Source organism: Manis javanica, chromosome 4 (genome assembly GCF_040802235.1).
Source record: "Manis javanica isolate MJ-LG chromosome 4, MJ_LKY, whole genome shotgun sequence".
Taxonomy (NCBI): Eukaryota; Metazoa; Chordata; class Mammalia; order Pholidota; family Manidae; genus Manis; species Manis javanica.
The window spans coordinates 219781-242645 of record NC_133159.1 but is presented as its reverse complement, the minus strand read 5'-3'; the positions used below and the strand labels follow the sequence as shown (position 1 = coordinate 242645).

The 22865-nt window shown below is 55.7% G+C and overlaps 2 protein-coding genes across 6 annotated transcripts; one reads left to right on the top strand and one right to left on the bottom strand.

Annotated features, from left to right (window-relative positions):
* Positions 1 to 10831: 10831 nt before the first annotated feature.
* PLEKHN1 (pleckstrin homology domain containing N1) lies at positions 10832 to 22783 on the bottom strand. 5 transcript variants are annotated; one of them, XR_012129909.1, is made up of 16 exons: positions 22613 to 22783; positions 22414 to 22513; positions 19576 to 19737; positions 19406 to 19486; positions 19215 to 19287; positions 18801 to 18925; positions 18596 to 18727; positions 18428 to 18508; positions 17654 to 17729; positions 17390 to 17538; positions 17109 to 17258; positions 16770 to 16910; positions 16451 to 16591; positions 16080 to 16179; positions 15799 to 15847; positions 10832 to 15715 (listed from the first exon to the last, which is right to left on the bottom strand). XR_012129909.1 is itself a non-coding variant. In XM_073232969.1 (16 exons), the coding sequence occupies exons 1-16, from the start codon at positions 22693 to 22695 to the stop codon at positions 15600 to 15602; spliced, it is 1851 nt and encodes a 616-aa protein (XP_073089070.1). In that variant the 5' UTR covers positions 22696 to 22779; the 3' UTR covers positions 10832 to 15599. The 5 variants fall into 5 exon arrangements, 4 of the variants coding, with proteins under 4 accessions (XP_073089070.1, XP_036855573.2, XP_073089072.1 ...); XM_073232969.1 differs by having other exon boundaries at positions 16080 to 16271; positions 22613 to 22779; XM_036999678.2 differs by having other exon boundaries at positions 16080 to 16271; positions 19576 to 19722; positions 22613 to 22779.
* On the top strand, positions 11140 to 14193 carry PERM1 (PPARGC1 and ESRR induced regulator, muscle 1). The gene is made up of 3 exons (XM_017671933.3): positions 11140 to 13108; positions 13740 to 13865; positions 14058 to 14193. The coding sequence occupies exons 1-3, from the start codon at positions 11140 to 11142 to the stop codon at positions 14126 to 14128; spliced, it is 2166 nt and encodes a 721-aa protein (XP_017527422.3). The 3' UTR covers positions 14129 to 14193.
* Positions 22784 to 22865: the final 82 nt, after the last annotated feature.

Here is a 22865-nt window from a genome sequence, read left to right as displayed (position 1 = left end):
GGACTAGAAGCAGATTGCATGCGCCAATGGCGCCAGAGGGGACCAGGAGAGGCTTATGTGAGCCTGCAGTGGTGGCGACTGAACACCCCCGGTGCAGCTCACATGCACCGGCAGCAGTGGAGCCAGAGGAGCCCGGTAGAGCCCTGCACGCACCTGCAGCAGAGCCAGAGGGAGCAGGTGCACTCCCAGCAGCTGACCAGAATCCCAGCCCAATGCACAGCCGCCTGGGCCAGACCCAAAGTCCGCTGCTGGCACACAGCTGCCTGGCAGGGGCACTGCTATCATGGAGGAGTGTACCTGGCATGTCTGCCACTCCCCACAGGGCTCTGTGCTGCTCTGACGGAGACCCCGCCCACAGCAGCTTAGGGGACTAACCTGGCGGCTGCTCCAGGAGTGCGGGTAACTGACACAGGCAACGGAGAAGGGCAAGGCATCCAGCAAGCAGGAAACGACTTTCTTCTCCCAGCTGACACACCCACAACCTGCCTACAGCCACCACTATCACCATGAAAAGGCAAAAAAATTTAGTCCAGTCCAAGATAGTTCAGACAACACCTGAGAGAGGATCTGCAGAGACAGACCTAACCAGTCTCCCTGAAAAAGAATTCAAAATAAAAATCATAAACATGCTGACAGAGCTGCACAGAAATATGCAAGAGCTAAGGGATGACGTCCAGAGAGAGATTACAGATGTCTGGAGGGAGATTACAGAAGTAAAACAAACTCTGGAAGGATTTATAAGCAGAATGGATAAGATGCAAGAGGCCATTGATGGAATAGAAACCAGAGAACAGGGACGCATAGAAGCTGATGCAGAGAGAGATAAAAGGATCTCCAGGAATGAAACAATATTAAGAGAACTGTGTGACCAATCCAAAAGGAACAATATCCGCATTATAGGGGTACCAGAAGAAGAAGAGAGAGAGAAAGGGATAGGAAGTGTCTTTGAAGAAATAATTGCTGAGAACTTCCCCAAACTAGGGGAGGAAATATTTGCTCAGACTACGGAAGCACACAGAACTCCTGAGAGATGCGACCCAAAGAGGACAACACCAAGACACATAATAATTAAAATGGCAAAGATCAAGGACAAGGACAGAGTATTAAAGGCAGCCAGAGAGAGAAAAAAGGTCACCTACAAAGGAAAACCCATCAGGCTATCATCAGACTTCTCAACAGAAACCTTACAGGCCAGAAGAGAATAGCATGATATATTTAAGGCAATGAAACAGAAGGGCCTTGAACCAAGGATACTGTATCCAGCACGATTATCATTTAAATATGAAGGAGGGATTAAACAATTCTCAGACAAGCAAAAGTTGAGGGAATTTGCCTCCCACAAACCACCTCTACAGGGCATCTTACAGGGACTGCTCTAGATGGGAGCACCCCTAAAAAGAGCACAGAACAAAACACACAACATATGAAGAAGGGAGGAGGAGGAATAAGAAGGGAGAGAAGAAAAGAATCCCCAGACAGTGTATATAACAGCTCAATAAGCGAGTTAAGTTAGACAGTAAGGTAGTAAACAAGCTAACCTTGAACCTTTGGTAACCACGAATCTAAAGCCTGCAATGGCAATAAGTACATATCTTTCAATAATCACCCTAAATGTAAATGGACTGAATGCACCAATCAAAAGACACAGAGTAATAGAATGGATAAAAAAAGGAAGACCCAGCTATATGCTGCTTACAAGAGACTCACCTAAAACCCAAAGACATGCACAGATTAAAAGTCAAGGGATGGAAAAAGATATTTCATGCAAACAACAGAGAGAAAATATCAGGTGTTGCAATACTAGTATCAGACAAAATAGACTTCAAATAAATAAAGTAACAAGAGATAAAGAAGGACATTACATAATGATAAAGGGCTCAGTCCAAGAAGAGGATATAACCATTATAAACATATATGCACCCAATACAGGAGCACCAATATATGTGAAACAAATACTAACAGAATTAAAGGAGGAAATAGAATGCAATGCATTCATTTTGGGAGACTTCGACGCACCACTCACTCCAAAGGACAGATCCACCAGACAGAAAATAAGTAAGGACACAGAGGCACTGAACAACACACTAGAACAGATGGACATAACAGGCATCTACAGAACTCTATATCCAAAAGCAACAGGGTACACATTCTTCTCAAGTGCACATGGAACATTCTCCAGAATAGACCACATACTAGCCCACAAAAAGAGCCTTAGTAAATTCCAAAAGATTGAAATCCTACCAACCAACTTTTCAGACCACAAAGGTATAAAACTAGAAATAAATTGTACAAAGAAAGAAAAAAGGCTCACAAACACATGGAGGCTTAACAACATGCTCCTAAATAATCAATGGATCAATGACCAAATTAAAATGGAGATCCAGCAATATATGGAAACAAATGACAACAACAACACAAAGCCACAACTTCTGTTGGATGCAGCAAAAGCAGTGTTAAGAGGAAAGTATATAGCAATCCAGGCATATTTAAAGAAGGAAGAACAATCCAAAATGAATAGTCTAATGTTGCAATTATCGAAATTGGAAAAAGAAGAACAAATGATGCCTAAGGTCAGCAGATGGAGGGACATAATAAAGATCAGAGAAGAAATAAATAAAATTGAGAAGAATGAAACAATAGAAAAAAATCAATGAAACCAAGAGCTGGTTCTTTGAGAAAATAAACAAAATAGATAAGCTTCTAGCCAGACTTATTAAGAGAAAAAGAGAGTCAATACACATCAACAGAATCAGAAACGAGAAAGGAAAAATCACGACGGACCCCACAGAAATACAAAGAATTATTAGAGAATACTATGAAAACCTATATGCTAACAAGCTGGAAAACTTAGGAGAAATGGACAACTTCCTAGAAAAATACAACCTTCCAAGACTGACCCAGAAAGAAACAGAAAATCTAAACAGACCAATTACTAGCAATGAAATTGAATCAGTAATCAGAAAATGACCCAAGAACAAAACCCCTGAGCCAGATGGATTTACCTCGGAATTTTATCAGACATACAGAGAAGACATAATACCCATTCTCCTTAAAGTTTTCCAAAAAATAGAAGAGGAGGGAATACTCTCAAACTCATTCTATGAAGCCAACATCACCCTAATACCAATACCAGGCAAAGACCCCACCAAAAAAGAAAACTACAGACCAATATCCCTGATCAATGTAGATGCAAAAATACTCAACAAAATATTAGCAAACCGAATTCAAAAATACATCAAGAGGATCATACACCATGACCAAGTGGGATTCATACCAGGGATGCAAGGCTGGTACAACATTCGAAAATCCATCAACATCGTCCACCACATCAACAAAAAGGACAAAAACCACATGATCATCTCCATAGATGCTGAAAAAGCATTCGACAAAATTCAACATCCATTCATGGTAAAAACTCTCGACAAAACGGGTATAGAGGGCAAGTACCTCAACATAATAAAGGCCATATATGATAAACCCACAGCCAGCATTATACTGAACAGCGAGAGGCTGAAAGCTTTTCCTCTGAGATCGGGTACAAGACAGGGATGCCCACTCTCCCCACTGTTAGTCAACATAGTACTGGAGGTCACAGCCACGGCAATCAGACAAAACAAAGAAATACAAGGAATCCAGATTGGTAAAGAATAAGTCAAACTGTCACTATTTGCAGATGACATGATATTGTACATAAAATACCCTAAAGACTCCACTCCAAAACTACTAGAACTAATATCGGAATTCAGCAAAGTTGCAGGATACAAAATTAATACACAGAAATCTGTGGCTTTCCTCTACACAAACAATGAACTAATAGAAAGAGAAATCAAGAAAACAATTCCATTCACAATAGCATCAAAAAGAATAAAATACCTAGGAATAAACCTAACCAAGGAAGTGAAAGACCTATACCCTGAAAACTACAAGACACTCCTAAGAGAAATTAAAGAGGACACTAATAAATGGAAACTCATCCCATGCTCCTGGCTAGGAAGAATTAATATCGTGAAAATGGCCATCCTGCCAAAAGCAATATACAGATTCGATGCAATCCCTATCAAATTACCAACAGCATTATTCAATCAACTGGAACAAATAGTTCAAAAATTCATATGTAACTGCCAAAGACCCCGAATAGCCAAAGCAATCCTGAGAAGGAAGAATAAAGTGGGGGGGATCTCGCTCCCCAACTTCAAGCTCTACTACAAAGCCACAGTAATCAAGACAAATTGGTACTGGCACAAGAACAGACCCACAGACCAGTGGAACAGAATAGAGACTCCAAACATTAACCCAACATATATGGTCAATTAATATACAATAAAGGAGCCATGGATATACAATGGGGAAATGACAGTCTCTTCAACAGATGGTGCTGGCAAAACTGGACAGCTACATGTAAGAGAATGAAACTGGATCACTGTTTAACCTCATACACAAAAGTAAATTTGAAATGGATCAAAGACCTGAATGTAAGACATGAAACCATAAAACTCTTAGAAAAAAACATAGGCAAAAATCTCATGGACATAAACATGAGCAGCTTCTTCATGAACATATCTCCCCGGGCAAGGGAAACAAAAGCAAAAATGAACAAGTGGGACTATATCAAGCTAAAAAGCTTCTGTACAGCAAAGGACACCATCGAATAGTACAAAAAGGTACCCTAAAGTATAGGAGAATATATTCATAAATGAAAGATCCCATAAAGGGTTGACATCCAAAATATATAAAGAGCTCATGCACCTCAACAAACAAAAAGCAAATAATCCAATTTTAAAATGCGCAGAGGAGCTGAATAGATAGTTCTCTAAAGAAGAAATCCAGGTGTCCAACAGGCAGATGTCCACATCGCTAATCATCAGAGAAATGCAAATTAAAAACACAATGAGATATCATCTCACACCAGTAAAGATCGCCATCATCGAAAAGACAAACAACAACAAATGTTGGTGAGGGTGTGGAGAAAGGGGAACCCTCCTACACTTCTGGTGGGAATGTAAATTAGTTCAACCATTGTGGAAAACAGTATGGAGGCTCCTCAGAATGCTCAAAATAGAAATACCATTTGACCCAGGAATTCCACTTCTAGGAATTTACCCTAAGAATGCAGCACTCCACTTTGAAAAAGACAGATGCACCCCTATGTTTATCACTGCACTATTTACAATAGCCAAGATATGGAAGCAACCTAAATGTCCATAAGTAGATGAATGGATAAAGAAGATGTGGTACATATACACAATGGAATATTACTCAGCCATAAGAAAAAAACAGATCCTACCATTTGCAACAACATGGATGGAGCTAGAGGGTATTATGCTCAGTGAAATAAGCCAGATGGAGAAAGACAAGTACCAAATGATTTCACTCATATGTGGAGTATAAGAACAAAGGAAAACTGAAGGAACAAAACAGCAGCAGAATCACAGAACCCACGAATGGACTAACAGTTACCAAAGGGAAAGGGACTGGGGAGGATGGGTGGGAAGGGAGGGATAAGGGCGGGGGAAAAGCAAGGGGGCTTTACGATTAGCATGTATAGTGTGTGGGGGGGGGGCACGGGGAGGGCTGTGCAACACAGAAGACAAGCAGTGATTTTACAGCATCTTACTATGCAGATGGACAGTGACTGTGAAGGGGTATGTGGGTGGGATTTGGTGAAGTGGGGAGCCTAGTAAACATAATTTTCTTCATGTAATTGTAGATTAATGATACCAAAATAAAAATTAATTACTTAATTGATTGATTGATTGATTGATTGATTTTTTAAAAAAAGAAGACTCACCACCATATCCAGGGCTTGTGGGGTTGAGGAGAGACTAGAACTCTCACACACTCTTGGTAGCAGTGAAAAATTGCAACTCCAAGGAACACAGTTTGGCAATTTCTTAAAAAGTTAAACATCTACCTGTCATATGACCCAGCCATTTTACCCAAAATGCTTACCCAAAATAAGTGAAAGTCCCACACAGACTTGAAAGGCAGGTGTTCATTGCAGCTTATATGTAATAACCACAAACTAGATATAACCCAAACAAATATCCATCAACAGGTGAATGGATAAATTGTGGTATGCGTAACAAGGAAAGGCTCCATATTATATTTTGTTTTTAAAAAGAACTATCAGTATACACAATAGTATGGGTGAATCTCGAAATAATTATGGTGAGTGACAGAAGCCAGCCGTCCAGTACTCTTTTGTACCATACAAGGGAGTGCATACTGTATGATCCCATGTATCGCGGTTCTGGATAATGCCTCCTAACTACAGTGTAAGAAAGCAGATGGCTTATTTGCTTGGGAGGAGGGGAGGGGGACTTTACCAAGGGTAAAGAACTGTTAAGAGTAACGGGCATGCTCACTCTCTGGACTGTAGTGGTGATGGCTTCCCGGGTGCATACTTACGTCAAGACTTAGTAAATTTTACACCTTAAATATGTGCAGTTTATTGTATGTAAATTATACCTCAGTAAGACTATTAAATAATTAAAAGTAAAAAGCCCATAAACTGTGTCAAGCATTTAAGACTGCCTATCATGTAACAGCGGCCGGTTGAAAGTTGGCCCTTATTTTTAAGGGCTTACTGTCTCAAGGTCAAGGGCTCAGAGGGGTTACACGACTCCGGGAAAGGGGGTCCGGTGTCCCCCTGGAAGGGTCCGACCCCGAGACCCGGCAGGGCAGTCCGAGCGCCGCGGGCTTCCAGTGGAGCCCTGGCGCCCTCTAGTGGTCCTCCTGGGCACAGCAGGCTACGGCCCCGCCCCGCCCGGCCGCGTCCTGCGCGGGCTTCGCTGCCAGGGGCGCCGCCTGCTCCAGAGGCCGCCCAACCCGGGCCTCCAATTGGCCCAGGTACCAAACCTCGATCTAAGGCCTCCGCCATGCTGTCGGACTCTTGATGTGCTATAGCGCCTGTGGGGTGTCCTAGCCCTGCAGCAGGCACCCTCCGAGGTCCACGACTGGGACAGGGCTGGAGAACAGGGCAGACACAGCTGGTCCTCGCAAGGCGCCCTCTCTCCACCGGCCCCCTCCTTGCAGCCTCCCCGCTGCCCTCTGACCCTGCATCCTGCTCTCCCAGGGGCTGTTGACCAGCCCCTGCCCCAAGCCCCGCAGACCTCCTAGGCTTCCGAAGTGGGAATGGGGCTCTGCTGCTGTGCCCTGCGGATGCACAGACCCACAGGTATGTGCCACCGAGCCTTGACATGGCTCCGGGCCACCTGGGTGCACATGGAAACAAAAAAGAGTGACAGGACCTCAGTCATCACCACACAAAAATCAATAGCAGGTGGGTTGCAGATCCAGTGTAAAAGGTAAAACAACACAGCTTTAAAAAACACACATGGACATCTTGGCGAAATCTTCATGGCTTTGGGGCAGGTGGAGTTCTTTAAAAGGACAGAGGAAGTGACGCTGTAAGGATATTGTTGATAGCTTGCATTCCCTTAAAACTGAAAATTTCTGTTTATCAAAAGACATCATCGAGAGTGAAAAGGCGGGACAGAGAGAAGATATTCGTATGGATGGCCAATAGAGAATTCTCACCAAAATGCGTGATGATGCCTACGAATCGATAAGAAAAAGGCGTAGGAAAGTGGCGAAAGCGTTGTAGGGACACTCGTCTTCACAAAAGATGCGCCAGTAGCCAATAACTTTATTACTGTTAAGGAGACATGAATTACAACTAGGGTGTGACACCACTACAGAGCCTCCAGGACTCCTGGACACAAAGGCGATTGGACACGCAGTGAATAGAAGTCACCCGAGTGTGTTCTGAAGCTGGACGAACACACCCTCTGACCCAGCTGCTTTCCAGAAACGCGTGTGGGTTCGCCAAGGAAGCATTCTGGAATGTTCAGAGCATCCCTGTTTATAAGAACTGCAAAGTGGAAACAACCCAAATCCCATCCACAGGAAAACAGTGTGGCGATGTGCGTGCTCTCATGGGAGCAGACTGCACAGTCTCTCAGTTCCCAACCTCAAAGTGTGATGAGCAGTGGAGGAAGCAGAGGGCACGCCGCCGGAGAGGGCACGGGGTCTCTGCTGCTTTCCTGGCAACCTTTGTAAATCTGGTGGAGCAATAGGAGCATCTTTTGTCCTAATAAGGCAGCAGCTCTAGCAGTGGGAGAGAGAGAGAGGCCTGAGTAGGAGCTGTGGACAGCCGGCCCCGCCCTGTTCTCTCCAGAAGGCAGAGGGGCTGCCAGGGAGCTGACCTTCGGGGGCTGCGGGGAAGCCTCCATGAAGTTCCGGAAGCACAGTGCCCAGAGAGTGTCTGGGCTGGACGCACGGAGGTGCTGGTAGAGTGGTGGTACCTTTCTGCCCCGCCCTGCACATCTCTCCCACCTGTACACTCATCTGCATCCTTTATCATGTCTTTTTATATAGTAAAGTGGTAAACTTAAGTAAATGTTTCCATGAGTTCTTGAGCTGCTCTAACAAATTAATCATGTCCACAGGGGAGCGGGTGGTGGGAACCTCCGATTTGGAGCCAAGCGGACAAAAGCTACGGGCATCTGGGGACGCTGCTACTCTGAATGGCATCTGAAGTGGGGGATCTCATGACACTGAACCCTTGACCTGTGGGGCCTGACATATAGTGTCAGAATCGAGCTAAATTGTAGGACAGCCAGCTGGTGTCAGAGAGCTGCTTGGTGTGGGGACCCACCCTACACTGGGTGCCAGGAAGTGTGGCGCTTGTGTGGGCAGTGCAGGAGGCTCACAGGACCACAGGAGGGAGGGGAGCTGGTTTTCCTGATACCCAGGAAGGTGCTTAGGGTGCGATTCTGTTGGTATAAAGTTCATCTAGGCCAGGCCCACCTGCTTGGGTGGCAGGATGGAGGACGCAGCAGCCTCAGCCTTCCTGGGTGGGGTTTGGCGGGCTTCGAGGTGCCTCCACTGGCCATTTGTGCCCCTTCTGCACGTGTCCCATGGAGAGGTTTCCTGGGAATCAAAACACACAGCCTGGCTTCCTCTGGCCCTCGCCGCCACACCCACCGAGGCTTGTCCGGGTCGGAGGCCCGTCCAGGGCACCCCCGCCTCCTCCCCACAGCTTTCTGACCCTGTGTTGCTGCCGAAGCGGCCTTGCTCACCTGTCTGTCCAGTCTCTCCCTGTCCGAGCCCTCCTCCTCCCTTTGCGACCGACCTGGAGGCCAGAGGTGCGCACCTGTGTGCTTGTGGGTGTGTGTGTCACAGTGATGTGTGGCCTGGAGCGTGGCTAAGACTGCCACTTACTAGATGTGTGGCCACAGGCAAGTCACTCACCCTCTCTGTGCCTCGCCAAGCTTGACTGTGAAGGGTCATCCTGGTGACCCCCAGGATGGACGAGCTTTTGGAAAAGTGTTTGCAGTGGGCCTGGCATGGGGTGTCATCCCCCAGGGCCACCCCACCTGCCTGTCCCCACTTGGGGACTGGTTCTCCTTCCCTGGAGGGACAGACTGCACTGAAGGGATGCCCCCATCTCAGGCCCTGCCCACAGGAGCGTAAGTTAGGAGAGATGCTGGCCGGGGTGACCCACTTTCCTCTCCATAGGTGGAGAGGCGTTTGGAGTGCCCTTCACCGGGAGGGTGTGAGCCCCGTCAGCAGGTTCGGCAAAGCTGCTGGGGGTGGGGGTTCTGGCGGGCACCGTGAGGCCAGACCAGGGAGCGGCACATCCTGCCCCCTGACTGGCAGGAGCCCACCTCCAAAGGGCACCTAGGAGCGTCCTGGAACCAGTCACCTCCCGGCTCATCTCTCTGAGTCCCTCAATTCTACACAGGCAACAGGTAAAAAGCCCTAGAATCCGGAAGGGCCTTGGCTGTTTTTGAGGAGCTGCTAGCAGATGGGGGGGCCTGAATTCTCACTGTGGGTGGGACCACTTTAAAAGGAAAGAGCAGCCTGTGCATGGCCAAGACAAGGAGACAGAGCGGCCTCGGCTCAGGGAAGAGGCAGAGGTCCCAGTTGCCGGCCGGCGTCCTCTGGCTGGCCTCTTACTTGGCTAGGAGGGCACCGCTCACGTCGCTGGAGTCCCATCAAATGCCATCTATTTGTGGCCTGGACCCTGACTGGCAGGAGACATGTGACCACAGGCAGGGGGTATTTTCGGCACTGGAGGCGGAATCTGTGCGGCGAGCCCAGCACCATCAGGCAGCTCCAGCCATCTGCGGGGTCCCAGGTATGATGCTGTCAGCGCCTCGTTCCTACCCTGAGGGGCCCCAGAGTCCCCACGGGGACCTGCCCAAGGGCAGGGGGGAAAGCAAAGTTCAGCAGGCCAGGAAGCCACTGTGACCTTGTCTCAAGGTGTCATCACTGTGGGGTCGGCCTGGCCAGAGCAGCTCTGCACCCCCGTGGGTCTGGTGGGGGCTGGCCAAAGGCCAAAGGGCAGCTCCCACAGCAGGTCAAGAGGCTAGGGGCTCTCAGCCAGCTAGGGTTGCCTTGGTGCATGGAGATTACGTGGAGGGAGGGGGCACAGACCCTGAGGACGGCCCTTGGGGGCCGCTGGGAGTCACAGTCACTTCTGTTCTCTGACCTCCTGCCTAGGTAGGGACAGAGCCAGGCTCTCGCCGCTGACCCCTGAGTGGGCCCTGGTCAGCCCCAGGGCGATCTCCCCGCAGAGGCTGGTGGGAGGTCATCCCCAAAGGTCACCTCCCCCCATGGCCGGTGGCTACCTGGGGCCTGCTGGGACAGGCCGGGCTGAACCAGCCCAGGAGAGCTGACCCCCAGTGGGAGGTCCTGGGAACCACTTTGCTGCATCCAGTCGACCTTGGAACAAAGACCTGAGGGAAGCTGGGGAAGGTGGGGCTGACCCAGCCAGCCAGAAAATGCTCAAAGGTTTGAAGAAAACCACTTCTGGAGATGAAAATCCAAACATGAAGAATTTTATTTTTTTAGTGTACTTCACAAGGTATCATTTGGGGTCAGCCCAGAAATAAGGAAAGCGGGAGCGGAGGGTTTTCTAACCAGATTTGAAAGCAGCACAGCCTCTCTGGGGACCCTGGACTGTTTTCTTTCAGGACAGAAATGGAGTGCTGGCCCCTGGGCCAGAGAGGCTGGGGGCATCCACGGGGCAGGCACGGCGCTGGCAGCGGGTGCCTGCCAGTGCTGAGGGCCTGGGTCCGTGAAGACCCCCCCTGGATGTGGGCCCTGTTGCCCAAGTGATGCTGACCCAAAATGGAAAACTTCCAGTACAGCATCCAGCTGAGCGACCGGGACTGGGCCGAGTTCTCAGCCACCAGCGAAGAGTGTGGCCTCCTGCAGGCCGGCCTGGCCTCCGGGGACGAGCTCATGCCCAGCGACACTGACCAGGGGGACAGTCGTGGCGGCGGTCCTCCCGGGCCCCTGACCCTTCTCCAGGGACAGCAGGCTCCCGGGGGGAGCGGCTGGCCCAGCCTCGAAGAGGAGGACAAGGCAGCCACCCGGCGGCTGGTCAGCAGGTCTTGGCATGAGCCCAGCTTGGCTGCGGGGGCTGGTCAGCAGACACCCAGCACGTCCACACGGTCAGAAGCTCTGCCATCCCTCAGCTCTGGTGCCGCTCCTCCCAGCCAGAGCTCATCTCTCCTAGGGTCCGAGTCTTCCGGAGACGAGATGCAGAGGCTTCTGCAGGGGCCAGACCCCCAGAGCCCTGCACCCAGTCCCCCTGGTGGGCCTCCTCCGAGCCTCGAGTCCTCTGGCTGCAGGGATGTCCCCCAGAGACCCCTTGGCAGCCCTGGAGCCCCGCCACGCAGCCCCAGCCGAAAGAAGAGGCGTGCTGCGGGCACCAAGGGGGGTGGGCACCCAAGTACCCCAGGCTCTGCTCCCGCCCAGCTGGGCTCCCCATTGCTCTCTGAAACCAGACCCGAGGGGGGCCCTGGCCTGGCTGGGTCCGAGGGGAAGGGTCTCCCGGCTAAGACAGAACAGCAGACAGCAGGAGCCGGGCAGGATGAACTGGGGCCAGAATCTGCAGGAGCCTTTGAGCAGGTGACCAGGCAGGGGCCAGGTTTGGATCTATCGCCACCTGTCCCAACAACGGGACAAGGGACGGACCTGCTCAGAGGGCCCCTCAGAGCTGAGCTACATACTGTGTCTAAACCTGCCCAGGAGGCTGGTCCAGATGTCCTGATGGCTGAGTCAGATGTGGCTCTGTCTACACCCACCTCCAAGCCTAGACTGGATCTGGACCTCTCTATCCTGGACCTAATGGTCAAGCCGGAAGTGGACTCACCTACACCTGTCTCAAAGGCTACACCATGTGCAGCTCCACCTCACCTTGCTCCCAAGGCCCAGACTGATGTGCACGTGCCCGGACCTGCCGCCGACCAGGCTGGGCCTCGTTTGGTGGCGATGGATGTTGCACCAACAGCAGGGCCAGGTTTGAGCCCAGCTGTGCCTCCAGGGGGGCTCCGAGGGAAGCCTATATCAGGGGTTCCTGGACACCACTTGGGGGAGACCCCCCCAGGCCCTGTCCAAACCCCCAAAAAGAAGAAAGTGCGATTCTCCACAGCTGTGCCCAGCCCCCAGGAGCTGGGCTCAGGAGAGGCCCTGGGCCCACCCTCACTAGCCACAGCCCAGCCCTCGGCCCCCAGGACAGCAGCTGGGGCCCGCGGGGGGCCTGGAGGCTGGGACGCCATGGCAGTTGGGCCCCGCACTCCTCAGCCTCGGATCCTCAAGCACCTGCCTCCCCCTGCCCCCTCTGCCTCCGGAGGGCCTGGGCCCAGGAGCTGCTTTACAGTGACCCTCCCAGAGGCCTATGAGTTTTTTTTCTGTGACACTATTGAGGAGGAGGACGAAGATGTGGAGGAGGTGCCAGAGTCTGGCCAGGCCCCAGCCGAAGTCCAGTGGCCAGACATGTGTGAGTTCTTCTTCCAGGACTGCAGAGCCCAGAGGCCGGGACACCGGGGTGGCCTCTCTGCAGTCCCACCCCCACAAGCTGTGCCTGTGCCAGCCCCTCTACCTGGAGACCTGATGCCCATCTCCATCCCTGAGGCCTATGAACACTTCCTTGGGGAGGACAGGTCAGCGGACATGCGGGGGCTAGCTGACTTTCTCCAGCTGAGGGCCACGGAGGCCCCCAGGCCAGTCCCCGGGGGAGTGGGGCCAGGCACCCTACCAGAGCCCAGCCCAGGCACAGCACAGCAGCTCCATCTGGTGGCCAGGCAAGCAGGTAGGTGTTGTGTGGGCCCCAGGGCCTGCCAGGTGCTGGGAACACAGTGTCCAGGGAGCTCAGCCAGAAGAGCCCCTGGGGCGAGGCAGGCCAGGACCCGAGTCATGAGCTGGTGGGGAGGCGTCAGGGGCGATCTGGGAAGAAGGACCAGCTCCCAGCCTTCCCAGGACACAGTCCAGGTGGGACAGCCCAGGCCAGGCACCAGGGCCACTAGGGGCTGAGTTCAGCCCTGACCGTCACCCTGTGCTGAGGCCCGGATGACAGCAGCACCCTGCCCCCAGCCTCTAGCAGAGCAGGCGCCAGGGTGGCTCTCCCTCAGGTGCTCATAGACTTCACCTCACATTCCCTTTGGGAGCTATTTTGCACACTAGGAGATGTGTCACAGAGGCACCTTGACTGTGCCGCACACTGCTGTGCGTCTGGCATAGTTCACAGGGAGGATGTGACTCAGACAGTGTGTCCTGGAGCAGACAAGTGCCAGGACAGACGTGCCCCAGGATAGATATGTCCCCACATGGACTGGCTCCAGGACAGGCCTGTGCCAGGATAGATGTTTCCTGAGGCAGGCGTGTCCTGGGACGGATGGGTCTGCACAGAACAGCTGGAGTCAGGGTTCGCTTCTCCTTCCTAGGGGAGCCTCGGGACTCCCTTGCCGCGTTTACCTTCAACCAGAATGACATGTGCCTGATGTTCGTGGCCTTTGCCACTTGGGCTGTGAGAACCTCAGATCTGCATACCCCAGACGCCTGGAAAACAGGTTTGGGGGGCCTGGGGGAGGAGGGGCTGGAGCCCACAGGGATGAGGGGTACACAGACGCACAGGTCTCTCCCCGGACCTCGCCCCTCCCATTCCTGACCCACCTAGCCCTGCTGAAGAGGCCAGGCCCCATGGCAGAGGCGGTGGCCCGGCGGAGGGGAGCCGCACTCAGGAAGCCCTGTGCTCCTTGCAGTGCTGCTGGCCAACATCGGTACCGTCTCTGCCATCCACTACTTCCGCCGGCAGGCGGGGCAGGGGCGCTGAAGCCACAGCCACAGCTCCTAGGACCCAGGCTTGGACCAGGAAGGCGCAGGACAAGGAAATGGCCACAGGTGCTCACAATGAGGCACTGTCCTCAGGCCTTGCCCTTTGACCCCTGTGTTCTACAGATGTAGGAAGGAGCCAGTGTCCTTGGTCCCGGCTCCACAGACTCCGCCCAAAGGCCTGAGGCCAGGCCTGTGCTCCACACCTGGGAGGGGGGGCATTCGGGAGGCTGGATGAGTAGGGCGAGCGGGCAGCTGGTTAGTAAGGTGGCCAGATCAGCGAATAAAGAGATGGGGCGTCCAGTGAAACTTGAATTTCAGACACACAGCATTTGAGACATACTTACGCTAAGAAATTATCTGTGGTTTATCTGAAATCAGATTTAACTGGGTATCCTATATTTTATCTGGTTCTCTAGTTGGGGGTGAGGGGCAGGACTGTGCACTAATTAGAGGGTCAGAGCAGCAGTGAGACCGTAGCTGGAGGCTGGCGTGTGGCAAGGGCGATGAGGTTGGGGTGGGGGTATCCCAGGGACTCTGCCCTATTTACAAATGGGCTGGGCTAGTGAGGACCTCTGAGGCCTCTCTGACCTCTTGAACCCCAAAGGCCTGTAGCAAGACCTCCTTGGAGCCTACCTGATACAATGAGCAGGTACCTACAGGGGCCTGCAGGAAGGTGGCCCAGTGGTCCCTGCAGGGTGGGAGTCAGTAGGGCTGAGCCTGGAGCCCCTCCTCTGGGGAGCCCTGGCATCAGGTGAAGGGACTGGACACCTGGGGTTGTCCCAGGGCTGAGAGGAGCTAAAGCAGGGGCAGGAAGGTGGGGGGGGGTGCACGAGGCTGGGTGCTGGGTGGGCATGCGGCCTCAGGCAGATGCGCAGGGATCCCAGGATGGTGGGGGACTCCTGGTGGCCGGGCAAGAACGTGTGGACACGGCACCAATAAAATCTCCTTCTCTTTCGTTTTTGTTTAGTCTCTTGTCAGCTCCTCCTGACCAGTCCATCCCTCTCCTCACATGCCCCAGGTACCTCCTCTCTGCGTGTGAAGGCTCAGATCTTGCTGACCTCTAACCCTCCGGCCCTCTGACCTCACATACTCTGACCCTCGCTGTCATGACTTTTGCAGCCCTCTGACATTCGCACCCGTGCCATCCTTGCACTCCCAGCCGAAGCCCCCGTCAGGTCCCCTCCTTTGTTCCTTCCCTGGAAGGCGGGCTGAGGCTCGGTCTTCTGGGTGCCCAGCCACACTGGCAGAGCACACTCAGGATGGGGCCCTCCTCTAGGCCCCTCCAGAACCCAGGGAAATTCAGGGTTCTGGAGCCTCCCCCTACCCTGCTGAGGCAAGGCCCTGACCCGGTATTGGACAGGGGTGGGGGCCAGTGAGCCTGTGGCCCTACAAAGAAAGACCCAGGCCCTGCTGGGAACACCTCTCCAGGGTTGAAGCTGGTCCCAGGACGCAGCCAGCCTGGGGGGCTGTCAGATCCACTGGATGAGCCCCATCTCAGCCTCAGGGGCTCTGCGGGGCCTCCACCGGTGGGAGGGAGATGGAGCCTTTTCCCAGAGGGTGTCGTAGCTCCTGGGGGGATGGCCGTCTGGTGGGGAGGACAGAGGGGCATGTGCTTAGGGGAGAAATACCCACAGCTCCCCCCAGAAAGAAGCCAGGGCCCTCACTCACCTGGGGGAGGTGGCAGAGGGCTGGGCGGAACTTCCCTGGCAGAGGGGACCTGGGGATCGCACCACAGATGTGAGAGCTGAGCCCTGGGGACAGCGCTTGGAGACCACACCGGGAGCCCGCCAGCCCCCAGCCCCCCACACCTCTCCCTCCAGCCCTCCCCATCCCCGCCGTCCTGGCTCCCTGTGCTCAGTCTCCACCTCCCCTGCCCCAGCAGGTCCCAGAGGCCTCATGCTATGTCTCCCCCGACAGACCCCTGGCCCAGGGAAGGTGCTGCCACTCACACGCCTAGGGGAGTCTGGGGGCCCCTGGCCCTTGCCAGGGCCTCGGCACCCCCTAGAGGCTTGGGGCTGCAGGGCTCCCTTCTCGGACAGCAAGCGCGGGCTGGAGAGTCCAGAGACAGGCATAGGCACAGGGACAGAGGGCACCGGGCTCAAGGGCTCAGGTCCAAGTGGGCTCTGCGCTGCACTGAGGAACTGCCAGGGAAGTGTTGGTGACCTGAGGCCCTGGGCCAGGACCTCCACGGAGCTAAGGGGTGCCCCACCCAGAAACCCCCTTAGCTTTCATGGCCTGAGCAGACCTCAGGCTTCGGGCGTACTGTAAACATCAGGATGTGAACACATTCAGCTCTTTCTTTAACCCACAGGGGACTGACCTCATCCAGGCCCCGGACATCTGTGATCCTGTGGTGGGAGGTGGCAGGTGGTGTGTAGGGATCCGCATAGAGTGGAGAGTGGGGCATCTCCAGAGAGTGGTCTGGGGCGTTGGGTTCGCCCTCCAGGCCCAGTCTGCTCAGCTGCAGGCAAAAAGCAGAAGAGACGGACTTCCTGGAGCTGGAAGTAACCCAAGTCCGGCCTTCCTGTGCAAGGGGCCTCGAGGAGGTTCCGTGACCACCTGGGCCCAACAGACAGGGGCCAAGGAGGTGGAGGGAGTGGGGGAGCCAGGCCAGAGAAGGGTCAGTGCACCAGGCTCACCTTGGTCAGGTCCAGGTGCAGCGGGGTGCCCAGGCCAGGCCCCTCAAAACGAGCCTTGCTCCTAGGTGACCGACTACTGCCGCCCCGTCTCAGCTCTGCTCTCGGCCCACTGCTGCTGGTACAGCCGGGATTGGCCTGATCCTGTGGGGACCAAAGACCCGAGGCCATCCCTCATATAGCCCCCCGAGGCTGCACAGAGCTCTCTCCAGTCTGAGCCCCCTTCCCTAAGGAACTAGGGTCCCTCTTGACATGGGGTATTATGGGGGACCCAGGCTCCCCAACATGAATTTCCCTCAGGGCCCCCTGCCCCTTCTGCTCAGCCCCGTCCCCTGTACGCACGTGTGCAGGCTGGGCAGGGCAGCCTGTGGTGAACACCATTGAGGACCCAGGGAGGGAATGGCTGGTATGGGTGGATGGGGGTGCCAGGTACCCCGAGTCCCAGCTGGTTCGTCCGTCTGAAGATAGTGAGCCTCGGCCGCCACTCATGACCTGGGCAGCCAGAGGGGATGGTGAGCCAGAGGGCAGCACCCAACTGCCCACCCACCGTGCCCAGAATCACACTTCTGCCCTCCTGTTTTCACCATTGCCCGGGATCAGACATCCCCCTGCTGACCCCTCACCTGGGTGGGCCTCCGAGGCCCCAGGAAGCTCTCAGGGCCCAGCAGTCGGGGGGCTCCATCCCTGCAGGAAACAGCCTGCAGGCAGAGCAGCCAGAGGCTGTAGTCCTCATAGCTGGCACACACCACACGGATGGTATTGATGAGACGGCCTGCCAAACAGACACTGTGAGGCACCGGGCAGGCAGGGCATCCCACAAGGCACCCCAAAGAGCTGGGGTGCCACCAGGCTCGTGCCACCTCCCCCCCAGGCTGGGCTCGGCCCACCTTTGATCAGGAAAGAGTGGACCTGCTTCTCCTCCTCCTCCAGGTCGATGTGGACAGCACCGAGTGGGAGCTCCCCCTGCGGGGGCAGGGTCAGAGGGGTCCTTGGCTGGGGGCAGCCCTGGGCCTCTGCCTGGCCCCATTTCTCCACCTCACTGTCAGGGCTGGGGTGGGCACTCAGATGCCAGGCAGAGGGCAAGGCGGGGCCAAGGCTGACATGATGCCAGGTGCCCCATCCATTCTTAGCTAATGTCAGACACAGACAGACCTTAGGGGGTTCCATGCCCTGGATGACCTGCTGAGACACAGCTTGGGTGGGGAGGGTATTCGGGGAGCCCCCATGCGTGTTTCCCAGAGGCTGAAGGTCACGATTGCACCCAAAGTAGATGGATGCCCTGATGCACGTGGCAGATGTGCTCCAGCCCACGAGGGCCTCCACGTGCACACACGCACACACATGCCCCTCAGGCACCTGGAAGATGCCCGCTCAGAGGCACAGCACCCCTCGGGGACACCAGGCACCAGCACAGGATGGCCTCGCAGGAGCCACTTGCTACAGGTGAGGGTCATCTGCCCCTTCTAGGGTGCTAGGAGGCGCCAGGGCACCGGCCCCTCCTTGCCCACATCAGAGCTGACCAGAGAGGCAGGCTGGAGGGCGGGGCCCATGTGCTCTGTCCCAACAGGCCCCGAAATACAGGTTCCTCCTGAGCTGCTGCCCCCTCCCACCTCTGCACACAGGGCACCTCCTTGGGGCGGGCCCATGTGTGGGGCACCCACCTTAAAGCAAAGCCCATCTGCTTCCTCAGAGAAAATGGCCAGGGAAGTTGGGTACAGGATGAGGAGCCGGTCCCACTGTTCCTGGAGGGGGTCGAAAGTCAAAGTGGAGGCTCGACTGGCCTGTACCCATTCCCCTCCCTGGCCTCCTCACCCGTGTCCCCAGCCCACCTGTGAGGGCAGATGCTGCAGCTTGACCCTGGAGGCGCAGATGGCGCTGCCCACCGCTGGGCGCCCCAACACTGTGTGCAGCCGGCTCAGCCTATGCTGTAGAGTCCCAGGAAGCTCGTCTTCAGGGGGCCCCTGGTGAAAGGGGGTCAGGGAACAGCGGAGGAAGTGGGGATGGGAAAGGGGCGCAGGGGCTCCCGGCACTGACCTGTGGGGGTGCTGTGTGGCAGTGCCTCGCTCCTACAAGAGCCATCTGCTTTTCCAGGTGGTAGAGCCAGCTGCCCAGCTCGGCCTGGCTGGGGCACAGCACGAGAAGGGGGGCGGGCAGCGGGCCTGTGGTTGGATGGGCAGAGTGGGCTGGGTGGGCAGCCTGCAGGAAAGGCCACCCAAAGGGCTCTCCATGGACCCTGGGACCTACTGTTGGGGCCCCTGCACAGCTCTGAATGCCCCAAGCTGCTGCCTCCACCCAGCCCGGTGCTGCACCTGTGCTCACTGGAGGAAAAGCCAGGACCTTTATGAGCTCAGGTCCAGCCAGAGTCCCGGGGCTCTGCAGAGACCACTGTCACTGAGTAGGCCTTGCTCTCTGGCCCTGCTGGGTCCAGTCTGCTCATGCCCCACACACCTGTGATCTGGAAGGCATGCTCTCGAGACCCCTCGAGCCGGCAGACACTCAGCTCCGCCAGTGGTAACAGCCCCTGCCAGGGCACAGGGAATGGGAGAGCAGGGTCCCCCTGAGCCACGGCCACCCCCGCCCAAGGGCCTGCACCCTCCCTCCCTCTTCCCTGCCTCCTCAGTCTGCCCATTTCCCCTCACCTGGAAAGTCAGTCCTTCTGAACCATGGGCCTGGAAGTACAGGTGGGAGGGGAACAGCTCCAGGTAGCAGTCGCTGGTGTCCTGGAGGAGAGCAGGGCTGCTGGCCTGAAAAGGTCGGGGCAGGCCCCAGGCTGGCCCCCAGGCACTCCCCGCCGGTCCCCCGAGCCCACCTGGCTGTGCTGGAAACGCAGCTGCACCTTGGCATAGTGCACAACCTTGCCCAGGTTCCTCACGGGCACCCTCCACCGCCCTGTCTTGAACACGCTCAGGAAAGGCTGCTCCAGGCCTTCTCGCTGGCGCTCCAGGCCTGAGATGTCCTGCGGGCACCGGAGCTTGGGGGAGAGGGCCCCACATACACACACAACCCATGCACCATTGCGTGTGGGTCCAGACCCCTACACCCTCACTCTTGGCAGAAAACAGCAGAGGACGTGAGTGCACACACACAGCCTATCAGGTGGTCTCGTGGTTGATTCAGTGAGGTCTGGACTCAGGGGAGTTTCGAGCCTTGTCTTCCTGTTTCCTAAGCTGTTTCATGCTTATATGACCTCTTGAGACCTGCCTGTCAGAGGGGTTTTTGGGTGTCTGAGTGACATGATGTTCACACCCTCCCTTGCCTCAGTGCCAGCCAGTGAGTCCTGGTTCTACAAAAAAGGCGGGGGGCACTGCTGATTTACAGCATCTGTCAATATCCATGCTGTATGTACACCCACCACGGCCTATTCCAAGCTACCAAGTCAGCAAATGTGCAGCTCAAAGAAATGCGTCCACTCAGCCCTGGAGGGCAGACGCTGGCCACTTCAGCCCAGCACCGAGTGCCCCCAACCTTACTCACAGAGACGACCAGGGCCCTTGCGACAGCCTGAGGGGTCCTCGGCCTGCACCCTCCCCTGTCCTCTTCCCTCACATCGGGCATGTCTGCCTCAGGGCTCTGCCCTGCTGTCCCCTCTGCCTGGACCACTCAGCAGAACTCCACTCACCCTTCAGAGCCTGTCTCAGATGTCACCTCCTCTGTGAAGTCCTGTCTGGGCACCCTACCACCCTTCCACCCTTCCCCGACCCCCTGCACACCTTTCTCCTCCTATCTCCTCCTTAGCACTAGCTGCTTTTGACTTACTGCATCTTTTAGGTATTTGTCTTGCCATCTGGCTCTGTCTCAGGGATGGGAACACTATGAGAACAGGGTTTGGTATGTTTTGCCCATTTCTGTACCCCCAGGGCCTAGGACAGGCCAGGGGTGTGCTGAGGGTTCAACAATTGTCTGCTGAAGGAAAAGGGATTGGTGCCTGCAAACACTTAACCCAACCTGGCACACACAGAATCCTCTACAAACAGGGGCTTGGGGGTAAGATGGGGATGGGCGCTGACCTGGGGCTGGAGGAGTTGAGATCTAGGGACTCATGGATGAGTTGGGGAGAGGGCCAGGCTCTCTTTGAGCCAGCAGGGGGGTCCTCATGGGCTGCTGTGCCCTGGCCAAGCTGAGCTGCCCTTGGGCAAGCGCTGGAATGCGAACAGACAGACTCGCAGCTTCCTGGCCTCCCTGCCTCTGGGTGGGGCCTCCTGCACCCACACCCAGTAAGGGGGATGATGCGGGATGGGACCCATGAAAAATAGGGCACAGATCAGGAAGGGCCATGCGGCTGACCTCACGGCCTGGACTCAGCCTTAGGGTCTGGGGAGGAGTCAGCTCAGAGACCTGAGCAGGGCTGGCTCATGTGCAGCCACAGAACCCACCACAGGGCCACTCCCCTGACGCCCCCTCCAGAGGTTTGACATGGCCATTCCCCTCTCCAGCCACCACATCCTGGCAAGGGAGGACCTCTGGGGCCACCGCACCTCATGGGACTCCACCAGGGTCACAGGATGTGTCCTGGACCTGAACAGAGGGAGTTGAGGCCTGAGATGTGGCCACACGGTGGGACACCATCCAGGCCTGGCCCGGCCCTGGGCAGAAGTGCCCTGCCCACCTCTCTAAGGCAGGACAGTTTCCGAAGCTAGCACTTGCTCACAGGGACTCCTGGGGCTCACAGGGCAGGACAGGGGACAGCGTGACAGGAACATCCTAGGAAGGTGGGCTCTGGAAGCCCACACCAGTTGCTAGGCCTCAAGGGTATAGTGTGACGGCCAAGCAGCATAGGCAGGAGCCCTGGCCAGAGCCCCTGGTGCAGAGTCACAAATGTTCTTCCTTCCCTTCGGCTCCCAGATGCCCCTGGGGCCAAAAGTTGGAGGGGGGTCACTTCCCTCACATCCTGGGGCCCCAACCCAGTGTCAGCCATGTCGGCGCAAAGGGCTGGGTGTCTCTCCCTGAGCTGACTGGTCCTTAACTCCACAGGAACTGGGCAGGCTGGGTAGAGATGGCATTCAGCTTAACAGGTAGCCTAGCATTTGCTTGGGAGCCACATCCTTGCTGTGTGGCCTTGGTAGGGGAGACACAGGAGGCTGCTGTGCCATGAGTCAGAGTGGATGTCAAGGAGACACCCCCTGGGAGAAACTGCGGCCTGGAGTAGGTGAGAGGCTGGCTCGCTGTTCACCCTGAAGCCTCCAGCTCTCCCAGAGTGATGGAGGGTGCTGGGGGTTCGCAGCCATACCACCAACACAGCACCCGTGCCACAGCAGCAACAGAGACGGGCACGCTTGGCCCAGACACGCCGTCCCGCATGCTGGTAGGGGCAGGCAGACACCGGGGCCTGTGGCGCAGACCGGGCCCCCCTGTGCAGTCTGCCTGGGGTGCTGGCTCCACACAGCAGCTCCCGGAGGCCCGCCCGAGCCGCCCTGCCTGCTCGCCGGCCACGCTGACTCAGTGTCTCCTGGTTTCATTCGCTGCTCGACTCTCAGCCAGGTGAGCTCCCAGGGCGGGGCACAGTCTACCTCCTCCCCTCGTTCTGGGTTCACCCACCCTGGGTTGACCCAGGGAAGACCCTAAGCCAAGTGAGGACAGGATGGGCATACGCACTCACGCAGACCACCACCACGCCCCCTGTGCCAGGACACACCCACTGCCCGCTCACCGTCCCAGGGACATAGTAGAAGATCTTGTTGGCAGTGGTGTCCTGGTGGGGGCTGGTCTCCGAGCCAAACAGGCCAGTTAGCTTCCTCGTGCCATCCTCTCTGGGAACAAGGGAATGGGGGGCTCACAGCCTGGCCCCCAGGCAGGGTGAGAGAGACCCTGGGACCAGGCGGCTGAGGCCACACCCCAATGCCCCTCACCGAGTTGCCTTCAGAGAGGGCTTTCTGGAAAAGGAGGCACGGAGCCTCCTAGGGGCCTGGGGGACACAGTGGCTGTTCCCCATCAGTGGAGGTGTTGGCTGGCCCGAGCGGAGAGGTCCAGTCTGAGTCCCTCTGCCCTGAGCCTTCTGCCCCACCTCCCAGGGAGGGTCCTTGGGAAGGCTCGCCCTGTTCCCAAGGGCGGGGCCTTTCCAGGAGGACCGCCCCCTGGGCCCCGGCTTCTCAGTTCTCTGCC

What these genes read in the sequence shown, in the direction of transcription:
- PERM1 (XM_017671933.3), top strand. Translation starts at nt 11,140, where the DNA reads ATGGAAAACTTCCAGTACAGCATCCAGCTGAGCGACCGGGACTGGGCC. An exon ending in TCTGGTGGCCAGGCAAGCAG is followed by an intron (nt 13,109 to 13,739) that starts GTAGGTGTTGTG and finishes TCTCCTTCCTAG; the next exon opens with GGGAGCCTCGGGACTCCCTT. An exon ending in CCCAGACGCCTGGAAAACAG is followed by an intron (nt 13,866 to 14,057) that starts GTTTGGGGGGCC and finishes TGCTCCTTGCAG; the next exon opens with TGCTGCTGGCCAACATCGGT.
- PLEKHN1 (XM_073232969.1), bottom strand. Translation starts at nt 22,695, where the DNA reads ATGGGGAACAGCCACTGTGTCCCCCAGGCCCCTAGGAGGCTCCGTGCC. An exon ending in GCATGCCTTCCAGATCACAG is followed by an intron (nt 18,926 to 19,214) that starts GTGTGTGGGGCA and finishes ATCCAACCACAG; the next exon opens with GCCCGCTGCCCGCCCCCCTT. An exon ending in TGCAGCATCTGCCCTCACAG is followed by an intron (nt 18,509 to 18,595) that starts GTGGGCTGGGGA and finishes GACCCCCTCCAG; the next exon opens with GAACAGTGGGACCGGCTCCT.